Here is a 12,734-nt window from a genome sequence, read left to right as displayed (position 1 = left end):
TCAAAGGGCCTATGGCTTAACAAAGAGTCTTTGTCCCACTAGAAGTCAGACTGATCCCGTACTGTCCTGTCATCATGACAACGACGGGCTCGTCAACAAAATGCTTCGCCACTGCCGTAAAATTCCAGCATCTAACTTGATGACATCTGGATTCTTTGTGTCCTTGCTGAGCTTTGAGCTTTTGCGTGAAGTCTCGGTGTATCAGAGCAACCAGTAAAAGACACCAATCCAGACATGGGGGACAAAGGCCTACTTTTTTTTTTTTTACATCATTTATTGTCCCAAATGTGGTGTGAACACTTGCAAAAGACATCTTAAAATTGGTCCTGTAGAAAAGAAAAACAACCAAAAACCAAAAAAAAAAACACTTGAATGATTTTAATACTTTGTTTTTCGGCTTTTAACTGTGTGAAATAAATCTGGCTTCTATATTTAGTCTAAAATGAAGGGAGCAGATTCCTAGTGGGTGTTTCCAAAACTCTTCTTTTCTTTTGATCGTACATAAATATCCAGAAATCATCTCGTTTCCTAATTCAAATCTAAGAAAGAGTAAAATGGCTGGATAGAAAAACCGCATCATCTACATAAGAAAGGGATTAGCTGGCTATAAAATGTACAGTATTTAAATTTTAACTTAATATTCACATTCATATATAAAACTTACAAAACCTGGATCTTTCAAACCCGCTAAAAATACCTTTTTTTTCCTGTTACTGCTGAAAGATCATCTTAAATTACCATAAACTTAATGGATTATTTATGTGTGATCAGCATCATTAATGTCATCAGTTTCTTCGGTACTGTTTTTCTTCCTTTTTTCAGACTCTTCTACTCATTTAAAAAAAAAAAAAGTCAATAAATTAACATGCTACCTCTGTCCCTGAAGGCCAATACTCAACTGTGTTACTGATAGAGAGTGAGACAAGTGTGTGTGTGTATGTGTGTGTGCGTGCGTGCGTGTGTGTGTGTGTGATAGAGTGCGACAAGTGTGTGTGTGTGTGTGTGTGTGTGTGTGTGTGTGTGGAGAAACATAGGACACATAACCTGGGTGCGAGCACACCTGTCTCAAACTCGAGAAAAGGAGAGGGGAGCTGGGTGAGGTGTGGGGGGTAAGGGTTATTCTGGAGTCCATACAAAAAATAATTCACTGTAAATATATAATATATATTTATACATATTTGAATATATTTACAAATATACCCAGCACTATACAGTATACTGTGTATAGCGTTTTCTTCTCCGTTATAACTATGTAAGCTAACCGAGAGAACGGGAAAAAGAAATGCAAAACATTTTTTCCAAAAAAATAAATGAGGCAGTGTCTGTATGCGCTCTCCTCCTCTTCCTATGGGTTTGTTAGTCAACGCTTGTGCTCAGTCCTTTTCTTGTTTATCATCCTCTTCTCGTCCCTTGTTTCAGTACGCAGCGGTCCATACATTCTACCGGGAACAAACAAAAGTCTTGGAATGCCAGCCAACAGAATGGGAACGGGATCTTGGAATAAGTGACTTTGTCGATCCCGAAAAACCTCTAGGTAGAAATCATGAGAAAGAGAGTAAACGTGTGTGTGTGTGTGTGGTTGGGGGGGCGTCGAGAGAGGGGGGAGGTGGGGGTCTGGTTCGGGCATCCCTAGGAACATCAATTCATTGAGTCAGTGAGGGAACAAGTCTCACAAGGGTCCCTGCCCTCCTGCCCTCACCTTAAGACCTTTGAACACACATGGGAGCGGGTTTGTGTTCTTGTGTGTGTGTGTGGGTGTGTGTCAGTCTGAGCTGAGTGTGGTGCGACAGCAGCACTCCCACCAGTCCGGTCCAGTCCCGTCCGGGTCCATTAGTTCATTAGAAGCCAGAGGGGTCAGTGGAGGGGCAGGAAAGATTGGTTGATGGGGAGGGGTGGTGGGAAGGAGGTGTCTCTGTGCACGGTGTTTGTGTGTTTGTGTGTGTGTATGGTAGACAAGTTGGGGTTTGGGAGGTGGAGGTGCCTCTGAGCATGAGTTAGAGGGTCTCATGTTTTGACCCCGCCATTGATGTGCTGGTACTTGGGGAGGCAGGGTTCGTCTGGGAGGGGGTCATGGGAAAATACAGAGTCGTCGCCAGAAGAGCAGGAACTGCGGGTGTCGGGGAAACTCGGAGAATACTGCTCTGCGGGGGCGCACAGGTCCAGATACTCCTACACACACACACACATACACACACACACACACACACAGATTGTGAGAAAATGGGAGAGAAGCGAGATGCAGTACATGCAAGAATATGCAGAAAGTGCAGAGACATACAGCAGCAGAACGGGGGCTTTGCAGAGAAAAGAAAGGGAGCGAGAGAAAGTAACACTTTCATAGTGATGTTCCTGTAAACCAAACCAAATCATCTTGGGTGGACTCATTAAACGCTGGGTGGAACGCTGGGGAAAATACTCTTAAATCGGATACCATATAAAAATATTTGTAAGGATAACAGTTAACAAATTGTGCATTGGACCAGAGAGGTTGGTGGCTGGCGGGAGTTCATAGCGTTAGGGTTGTACATAGCAGGGCAGACCTTCACTCGGACCCGGTCCACTACAAAGTGGTTCAGTGTGTTTGGGAAGTCAGAGAGGAAAAGGGATGTTTGAGACCAGAATGCCGGGGGAGAGACATGCCACCCCATCCCACACAGCCCCGTTTCACATCAATCTCTACAGCAATCCAAACAAACTTCACATCTGAAAGTGGAACACTTAACACCAGCGCCATAGGATGGCTGGAAATTTTTTTTTCTTCAAGTTGCTAAACAAATAGACCAGTTCTCTGGCAGCATTCTGCGCTCGTCCCCCCCCCCCCCCAAAAAGGCAGAAAGATGAAAACCCCAGAAGTTCTGTTATTAATTTTTGACTTAGTCCAACATTTTGTGGTTGTTTTGGTCTTTTCATCTGGGCTGAGGCACCCCTTTTTTTCCTCTATCCCTCGACTTTCATGGCAGTTTTTGGGACTAGTTGTGAGAAGGAAGACTTCTTGGGTTTTTTTGAGAAAAAATGAGTGCTGGCTTCCATTTTCCCAGCTCAACAGGAGGAGTCTCACATTACTAAAGACCTCCACATCTGCCAGCGGTTTGGGGCAGAGAGAAGTTGAAAAAAGACAAGAAAAAGGCGCTTTATTACATTTCAAAAGTTCAAACTCAAAAGTTGAGCTTTTTGGCATAAATACATGAAGTCCTGGTCTGAGAGCAGACGAGCCTTGACAGATTTCCATCCACGGCCTCTTTTCAGCTCCGCACACGGATATCACACACGACAGGAGGAGAATGGAAAGAAACACAAGCCATTATGGGGAGTGAGGCATGGCTGTGATGATTGGTCAATTTCATTGGGCCGTGGCAACCATGTTAAGCCTGGATCAGATCATCCAGCCATTTTCTGGTCACCGTTAAGGTCATGTGTCAGCAACGCTGCTTCTAATGCTTCTCAGGGTCTTAGCAATATTGCAGCTGAACCTAGCTTGCCCTGCAAAGAGTAAGGATGTGGTTTGGAACAGAAATATGTAACTTTGCATAGGAACGCATCATATTATCCTATTATGCTGTTCAGAATGGCCAAACCTGTTTGCCAAGGAGTCGCTGTATGGTTTTTACTGTACATTCTTTTGGTCAATCATGAATGTGTCAAAAGAACTTTTTCAAATAGAAGAACTCTTGATTTTTGCTAAATGTGAACAACAGAGAAGAAGAAGAAGGAGAAGATGAAGCAGAAAAAGAAAAAGAAGAAAAAGTAGTAGTAGTACTAATAGTAGTACTAGTAGTAGCACAAAGTACAACTCCAATATGTTCTCACCTCATTGGTGCTGAGGGTGAGGATGCGATCCAGATCTTCCACTAGCTGCTTAAAGGTGGGTCTCTGGGAAGAGATGGCATGCCAGCAGTCTTTCATCATCATATACCTATGGAGGAGGGTGAGTGCAAGACAGAGAGAGAGAGGGAGGAAGAGAGAGAGAGAGAGAGAGAGAGAGAGAGAGAGAGGGAGAGAGAGAGAGAGAGAGAGAATTTGATTACACAAAAGTTGGTCTGTCTGTTTTGTCTGAAATCTTTACTTTGAAAGAGAGAGTGGAGGCAAAGGTGAGCGGTATGAATAGCTCAGTAAAGTGACGCGGCCATTATTCTCTCTGTCCAAACACAAGCTGTACAGTGCCAGACACCACTATTCAGCTCGTCATCGGCTTTCACCGTAAATTTCAAAGAATTGCCAGTCAGAAGTGGCTGAAATGATGAATTCCCTGGACCCCGGTGACTTGATATCAAAAAGAGCGAATTGAGACAGCAGGCCACAATTTCACTTTCTTGATGGCTTGCTGCTGAGAAACATGGCTGCCAGTCCTTTGATGTCTTTGAATGCAGTATTATCTTGTGTGTGGTGCACTGACAGTGTGTCTGGTTCTGCCGGGCTCTCAGTCAGCCCTCTCAGTGCAGGACCAGGGCAGTGCCATTGTCTCCGCTGACTGGAGAGGGCCTATTGTGAATGAGGACATTGATAGCAGCCAGGGACAGCTGTGTAGACTGCATGAGAGAGAGGACATTGAGCCCTGGGTTCATGGATCTGATGGAGACAACGTCCAGAAAGGCATTAAGAGTCATGACAAGCCTGAAAATGTATAGAATGACTGTTTTAACAGCAAACTGGCAGCTTGGCTGGGAAAGTGGGCCCACAGTTCTCCAAGTCTCCAGTTAAATCTTCATCATCACTGCTACTGAACTGCCTTTAAAGAAGGGACTCGACTCATGTTAGTACAGGAAAAAAAAAAAGTTGAAGGGGTTCGAAAAATCTATTATTAATAAATACAGCGATAAAATATAAGGCTCAGTTTCTTGCAAGATATTGTGCTTGTTTCTTTCTATGTGATATTAAACCTAAGGATGATGGAGAAACTCAGGCACTTACAATTCATTGGTGCAGTTGCCAGGCTTGTCCATGCGATGGCCCTCTTTGAGCAGCTTAAAGAGCTCCTCCACAGGGATGCCCGGGTAGGGGGAGCCCCCCAGGGTGAAGATCTCCCACATCAGCACCCCAAATGACCAGCTGGCGAGAGAGAAACACACATTTAAGCATTTATATTGAAGTCATGTATCTTACGATTTACAATAAAACCGTCACCACAGCGTGGTCTCTGATAAAGGATTCATTTATAATGAAATAGTCAAAGCCACAATTCCTACACTGCCTTAGAAATATGTCACTGTCTGAACGCAAAAATTACCGTGACGCACTTTTCTCCATCATCCGCAACTTAACCAAGAGACGGAGGCAACAACCATGTGGCTGTGGTGGTGTCAATGCCCTCTTTCTGCGCGCCGGTAACTGGTGGGCAGCACCCCTTCGGCCCTGGTCTCAAAGATGGCTTTTGTGTTTGACTGGGCGGTCACACTGGTTGGCATTGTCCAGTCACACCATTCAAAAATAAACAGTAGAACACCCACAGTGGACAAAAGAGACACGGTGAGGGGGGACGCAGCGACCGCTATCAACTATTAATCACTTCCTCATTATGCAAAATCCAGTCATTAATTATCAACGTCTTCATGCCACTGATATCCATCAGCGTCATCCCGCAGGATATATTAAAAAGAACCGGAGATGCTGTGTGACCAGTCTGTCTCTGCACTGCAGCCAATGAACCAGTCTTGCACCAAATGCATGCTTTTCTGTCAGCAACAAAGGCTGTATTATAACACACCGAGATGCCAAAACACTCTCGTGTATGTGCGCACACACAGCATACTTACACAAACACCCATTCTCTCTCTGACATACACACAAAAGGCAAACAGCTATGCTAACGGCACAAGGCGGCTGGCTGGTAGGCATGGCCAGGCAGATTGGGGGGTTTATCAATTTCTCCATCTGTTTACACAACCAACTCTGGGTTCGTGCTCTGCTTTATCTCTCGGTCCAAATCTGTGTGTTTGTTGACAGCACTCGTCTGCTCCTTTCAGGGGCACTTTGTATCCATCATTTGCCTGCACACACACCCCAGTGCTCTGTGCAAGTACGTGCGCTCCTGCACACACACCTTTGACTCACCTAACAACCACAAACACACAAATAAACATGCTCAGGGTCACTCTCTTGACCCGGCATCCTATTTTTACGGTTTGTGTTTATGTAACCAGGATAACTGTACACACACTGACCTGAAGTGGTCGCAATTAACACACAACACTGCACGCAACACTTTGTACTTTTCAAATCAGAATACAGACTCTTCTTTACTTCTTTCTACCGAAGTAAATTTCGATATCTTTTTTTTTTTTGGGGGGGGGGGTTCTCCATTTCCCCTGCCCCCAAATTGTATCTGGCCAATTACCCCACTCTCCCGAGCCGTCCCGGTCGCTGCTCCACCCCCTCTGCCGATCCGGGGAGGGCTGCAGACTACCACATGCCTCCCCCGGTACATGGAGTCGCCAGCCGCTTCTTTTCACCTGACAGTGAGGAGTTTCGCCAGGGGGTGGGAGGATCATATTATTCCCTCCAGTCCCCCCCCCCCCACCCCCAAACAGGCCCCCCTACCAACCAGAGGTGGCGTTAGTGCAGCGATCAGGACACATACCCACATCTGGCTTCCCACCCGCAGACACGGCCAATTGTGTCTGTAGAGACGCTCGACCAAGCCGGAGGTAACACGGGTACTCGATCCAGCGATCCCCTGCGTTGGTAGGCAACGGACTAGACCGCCACGCTACCTGGACGCCCTCTGTAAATTTTGATTTCTACCTGTCCTGTCCATCTGACTCATATTACATTCCCATCTCATGCACTTAGGTTTTCCATAGCCACACTCTGGATGTGTGTGATATTGAAAGAGAAAAATCATGAATATGATTATCAGTGAACCAATCAATAGGAAAACATCAGGGAATCGGAGCAAACCATTCAAGGGTTCAAGCCCCTACCGAGCCATTTAAGAAAAGCGAGGCCGAGGCGGAGAGACTGAAGGCTTGTTTTTCTTCTTCTTCTGTCTAGCCCCTCTTACTGGATTAGACCCCTCGCATCGCCACATCCTGGAACATAGTGGACTTTCCCTATGCCATCAGAACGACTCTCTCCCCTTAACTCACTAAGCCTGCCTGTGACAACCTCGCACCGAGTCCTCTGGGACAATTTGTCAAAACAACACAGGGCGGCTTTCATTGGAATGCATGTATTCATTTAATCTGATGTCATGTATAGATCGGTGGAGTTTCTGGTGAGGTTTGGGTGTAAGTCCTCCTCCCCTCCTCTCTTTATACCCTATTTGAAAAAGCCAATTACTAAAAGTGAGTGATGAAATGTAATTAGTAGTGAACACGGCACAAAGGACTAAAGCAGGCATTGCTTCCCAGCCCCCCTTAAAAAAAACACACACACACACACATACACACATACACACGCCCACAAAGGAGTCATTCCCCTCAAACTGATCGTTTAATTGTGAGGGTGCTTGTTGTGTGTGTGTGCGACCAGTGTATGACTCATAGGCCCACATGCACACACATACACACACACACACACACACACACACACACACACACACACACACACACACACACACACACACACACACACACACACGGAAAATGAGCTTTCCCAGGGGTCAGGACATAAGCATTTATCTAATTGCTACACACACTTTCTGCCGACTGTGTCTGGAGCACAAACTTCAAACAGCACTGTCAGACTGCATAAGACTCAAACACCAGAGTGAGAGGGACGCTATTCCTTTGTTCTCTGTTTTTAGAACGAGTAGCCTCCAACTTAAAGAGAGTGAGACAGGTCAGCTCTCCCCATACCAGATGAATGGAAGCAAGAAGGGGGCTGGGCGTATTTTGATCACAAAATTGGCTCCGATGGATGAGCCTAATGTTCACTGTGTTGGTGAATGAGGAGAGGTGATGGGGTGGGGTGGGGTGGGGTGGGGATGGAGCCAGAAGAGGGATGAGGCCCTGAATCGGAGGCGCAGCATTGTTGCGTTCAGACAAGTGTGAAGGCCTAAGAGGGGGGGAGACTTCCGTGCAGGGCTGGTGGAGTGCGGGTGAGGTGAGGGAGGGTGGTGGGCACAGGCCCCTTCTTGGGCTTTTGAAGCAGGCCAGATTAGTAACACAGCATTGGCTGCAAGTCTAGCATGAAATCCTCACTTTTGCCTCAGACCGGCCAGTGCTGCCCTCCCCCCCCCCATAAAGCTCCCCCACGCCAACACACCGCTCTCCGACAAAACACCTCACTATCTCCCTGCCTTTTAACCCTGATAAACAACCTTTAGAGACCCGCTGCTGCTACAGGAGACTGGCTGTATCCCACAATAACCATGTCTTTGAGAGTGTGTGTGTGTGTATGTGTCCAAGTGTTTTGGAGAGATAGGAAATTGCAACGGAATTAATAGAGAATCGGTATAAACCGATTAAATACTCACACGTCACTCTGGTGTGTGTACACTCGGTCAAACAGCGCCTCTGGAGCCATCCATTTCACCGGGAGACGACCCTGAGGGCGCACATACACACAGGTCAGAGGTCAAAACGGTGCAGTCTGTCACACTTTAACGTACGCACTGAAACACCCCTGGCATCATTAAATTCTTGTCTGATCAGCATGTTTTTAATTCAGACTCTGCTGGGGGATGCCGTTATCGCAGGCAGTATAGGAAATAAAGCCCCCCGGTGACTTGGAGGTTTATTTGGAAGAGGGTCATTTACATTGCTAAACCCTGGAGCTGATAAACAAGGTCATAGATAAAGCATAGTTTATCTCTATGTGCCACTAAAACACTAGCGTGGGTGGCTAAGCACAGCTGACAAGCAGACCCTGGTCAATACCGCCGTCTCTGTTGCGGTGAGGTAGATCAGAAAGACTTGGTTCAATTTGTTTCTACTTGGAAATAAAGCATTAAATGCTCTCATAGAATCTTCTATGAGGGCTTGATGGGACCCAACAAAACCGCACATCACTCTGCCACACTTCTTTTTTTTTTTTTTTTGGATCCCCCCCTTTTTCTCCCCAATTGTATCCGTCCAATTACCCCACTCTTCCGAGCTGTCCCGGTCGCTGCTCCACCCCCTTTGCCGATCCGGGGAGGGCTGCAGACTACCACATGCCTACTGCGATACATGTGGAGTCGCCAGCTGCTTCTTTTCACCTGACAGTGAGGAGTTTCGCCAGGGGGACGTAGCGCATGGGAGGATCACGCTATTCCCCCCAGTTCCCCCTCCCCCCTGAACAGGTGCCCTGACTGACCATAGGAGGCGCTAGTGCAGCTATCAGGACACATTCCCACATCTGGCTTCCCACCCACAGGCACGGCCAATTGTGTCTGGAGGGATGCCCGACCAAACCGGAGGCAACACGGGGATTCGAACTAGCCATCCCCGTGTTGGTAGACAACAGAATAGACCGCTACGCTACCCGGATGCCCATGAGCTGGCTATTTTAATAAATTTATACACCTTGTATTTTCATTGAGGGAATTTCATTATTTTTGGCTACGCTAGTTAATAGGCAAGAATAAGGCTACTTTATATGACCTTTGGCAAGAGTAGTCCAATAAGTACGAGCAAATAAAAAGGCCAAAAGAGCATAATGAAGATACAAGTGCAGCGCTACAACCATGATACTTGTCAGAGCAGTCTTAGTTAAGTAATCATCATCGTGGCTGTTGTCATTGTCCTCATCATCATCATTACCATCAGCATCAACGTGTATTGTTGTTGATGTCAGCTAGACTTAGCATGATTGTGCGTGTAATGAAAAGGCAGCCATGCATACCAAATGAGTATAGGCATGTGATGCAGTTCTGTGGTGGGAAAGATACCACTGGCCCACTAAGGGGGGTGTCAATTATGTTTAAGCCCTCTCGCTCGCCCTCTTGCTGTCTCTCTCTCTCTCGCTCTGGCTAATTGTATAAGTGTCTATGGACCTAAAGGTTCAAGAGACTGAGGGATAAACAAGGCAGACTCTTCAGAAACATTACACTCGCAGGGTGCCTGGGAACCTACAGCTTTTGCCAAGACACCGGCCAAGGGAGGGAGGGAGGGAGGGAGAGGGAGAGGGAGAGGGAGAGGAGAGAGAGAGAGAGAGAGAGAGAGAGAGAGAGAGAGAGAGAGAGAGAGAGAGAGAGAGAGAGAGAGAGAGAGAGAGAGAGAGAGAGAGAGAGAGAGAGAGAGAGAGAGAGAGAGAGAGAGAGATGGATGAAGGGAGAGAGGGAGGGAGGGAATTAAATAAAGGGAAAGAAGGGTGGAGAATAGGGCCCTTCAAAACATGCCACTCCCTTGAAGCAAACTAGCTAGGACTCACGTTGGTCGTCTTTTTGTAGTAATCAATATTGTGGACGTCCCTTGCCAGGCCAAAGTCGGCGATCTTCATGAAGTTACTCTCTGTGACCAAGACATTTCTGGCAGCCAGGTCTCTGTGTATACACTGGTTTGGAGAGTGTGTGTGAGAGAGAGAGAGGGCGAGAGAGAGAGAGAGAGAGGGAGGGAGAGGGACAGAGAGCGACAGAGACAGAAAGAGAGAATTTTGAATTTTTAAAACAAGTCTTTATTTAACAAAAGAATTATCAAAAAAAAAGACTCAATATCTTTTTAACAATATAAACAACATTTGTCAAATTACAAACAAACACTTAACATGCATCTTTTAACAATCCCAAAAATAATTATTCAACAACAACTCAAAACATAAAAAAAAAACAGGTGAGACCCGTTATCCAAGCTCTGCGGCAAAAACCAGATCATCCTCTATGGCTGAACACAGCACCCCTTTATCACACCACATGGTTGTGAATTTGTCCAGATCTCCCACTGCTTTATAATAATTAAAATTAACCCTTATCCTGGCCTTGACCATCCAGGATGGACAGACAGAAAGAGAGAAAGAGAGTGAGAGAGAGCGAGAGAGGGGGGAGCGAGAGGGAGGGAAGGAGAGGGAGAGAGTGAGAAAGGGGAGGAGAAAGAGAGAGAGCACGAGAGAGGAAGGGAGGGAAGGAGCGGGAGAGAGAGAGAGAGAGAGAGGGAGCAAGCGAGGGGGAGTGAGACAGAGAGAGAGAGGGAGCAAGCGAGGGGGAGTGAGACAGAGAGAGAGAGGGAGCAAGACAGAGAAAGAGGGAGGGAGAGAAAGAGCTAGCGAGAGAGGGGGAGTGATAGGGAGAGGGGGGAGAGAGAGTGAGAGAGGGAAAGAGAACAGAGAGCGAGAGAGGGAGGTAGACAGGAGAGAGAGAGCGAACAAGAGAGAAAGATGGGGAAAGCGAGGGAGAGAAAGAGAGAGAGAGAGCGAGAAAGGGAGAGAATTTTTTAAATGTTAAAACAAGAGAGAGGTAGGGAGAGAGAGAGGGAGTGAGAAAGGGGGAGAGTCAGAAGGAGAGACTGAGAGGGAGAGAAAGAGAGAGAGGGAGCGAGAAAGGGAGAGAGAGAGAGAGAAATGGTGAGAGGGGAAAATAAAAAAGAGAAAGAAAGAGGCCAGGTCAAAGAATATAAAGAATAGGAGAGAGGGAAGAATAAGATGTTTGTGAAAAATGAAAAATAAGTAAATACTCGAATGTGCACATGATTAGCTAGAAATGGTTTTACCATGTTGATGCTGCCTGTAATCAACCAGTGACCTGCATCTTACTGAGGGAGCAACTTACTGGATGCCACAATGCCACAGTCATGATGAACATGCCTGGATAAGTAAAGATTCCTCACATACTTTGTCAGATATATGGTAAGAGGTGTGTGCGTGTGTGTATGTGTGTGTGTGTGTTTGTGTGACCAGTATTCTCTGTCACATTCCAACAGTGAGAGGGAGCGTGAGGCTGCATTTGGCCAACATGGCCATTCAACATTGTGAAAACTCGACAATTCTTTGGTTGTCTAAACAGAAGGGCTTTGTGGCAGATTCGCAGACAATGCAGGGATTTGGATGGTGTGTTATAAAAGTATTTTCAGGAGACAATATTCCCACAGTGACGCGCACGCAAGTTTACCACGTAAAATATTCCCGGATTAAGCACATCAAAAGCCCGGCTCCCTGGCACGGAAACCTGTCTGGCCAGCCAGGGGGTAGATGTGAGAAAGGGACGCTATGATTGTGTGTGTGTGTGTATGTGTGCGCCCACTGGTGTGCCTGCCCATTGTATACCTTCTGTGACGCCAGGTACTCCATGCCCCGTGCCACCTGGTAAGTGGCAGAAACCAGGTCCTTGAAGGTAAGCTGTTCGTCTGACACGCGGGCGATGTCATAGGAGTATTCCATACCAGGGGGTCTTCGGGCACGGAGGTACTCTCTCAGGTTGCCCTTGGAAGCGTACTCCACAATCACATACAGCGGACCTGCACGGGGGACAAGATGGACATAAATGGTAGAGAACAGTCAGAAACAGATCTACTACTTAGGTAAGTGCTCCTCTAGCGCCTCCTCTGGTCGGTCCGGGGCGCCTGTTCGGGGGGGGGGACTGGGGGGGTAGCGTGATCCTCCCATGCACTACGTCCCCCTGGTGAAACTCCTCACTGTCAGGTGAAAAGAAGCAGCTGGCGACTCCACATGTATCAGAGGAGGCATGTGGTAGTCGGCAGCCCTCCCCGGATCGGCAGAGGGGGGTGGAGCAATGACCAGGATGGCTCGGAAGAGCGGGGTAATTGGCTGGATACAATCGAGGAGAAAAAGGGGGGGGGGGGGGTCCACAAAAAAAAAACTGCTCGTGTATGAACTGTATTTGCATAGTTTAGATGGCCCATTTCTGGATTAATATTATGGTCTGG

At 47.0% G+C, this 12,734-nt stretch overlaps 1 protein-coding gene across 5 annotated transcripts in view; it reads right to left on the bottom strand.

The window, feature by feature from the left end:
* Positions 1-278: 278 nt before the first annotated feature.
* Positions 279-12,734, bottom strand: part of fgfr2 (fibroblast growth factor receptor 2) — a 53,989-nt gene continuing 41,533 nt past the window's right edge. For all 5 annotated transcript variants that reach the window (XM_056292337.1, XM_056292338.1, XM_056292334.1 and 2 more), the window contains 6 exons: positions 12,115-12,305; positions 10,291-10,413; positions 8,414-8,484; positions 4,909-5,046; positions 3,808-3,913; positions 279-2,169 (listed from right to left, as the gene is read on the bottom strand). In XM_056292337.1, coding sequence (XP_056148312.1) covers positions 2,005-2,169; positions 3,808-3,913; positions 4,909-5,046; positions 8,414-8,484; positions 10,291-10,413; positions 12,115-12,305 — 794 coding nt within the window. In that variant the 3' untranslated portion in view covers positions 279-2,004. The remainder of the gene's footprint in view (positions 2,170-3,807; positions 3,914-4,908; positions 5,047-8,413; positions 8,485-10,290; positions 10,414-12,114; positions 12,306-12,734) is intronic.

This window comes from Lampris incognitus, chromosome 13 (assembly GCF_029633865.1).
Source record: "Lampris incognitus isolate fLamInc1 chromosome 13, fLamInc1.hap2, whole genome shotgun sequence".
Classification (NCBI taxonomy): Eukaryota; Metazoa; Chordata; class Actinopteri; order Lampriformes; family Lampridae; genus Lampris; species Lampris incognitus.
The sequence above is the reverse complement of the archived record's forward strand: the minus strand, read 5'-3'. Positions and strand labels throughout refer to the sequence as shown.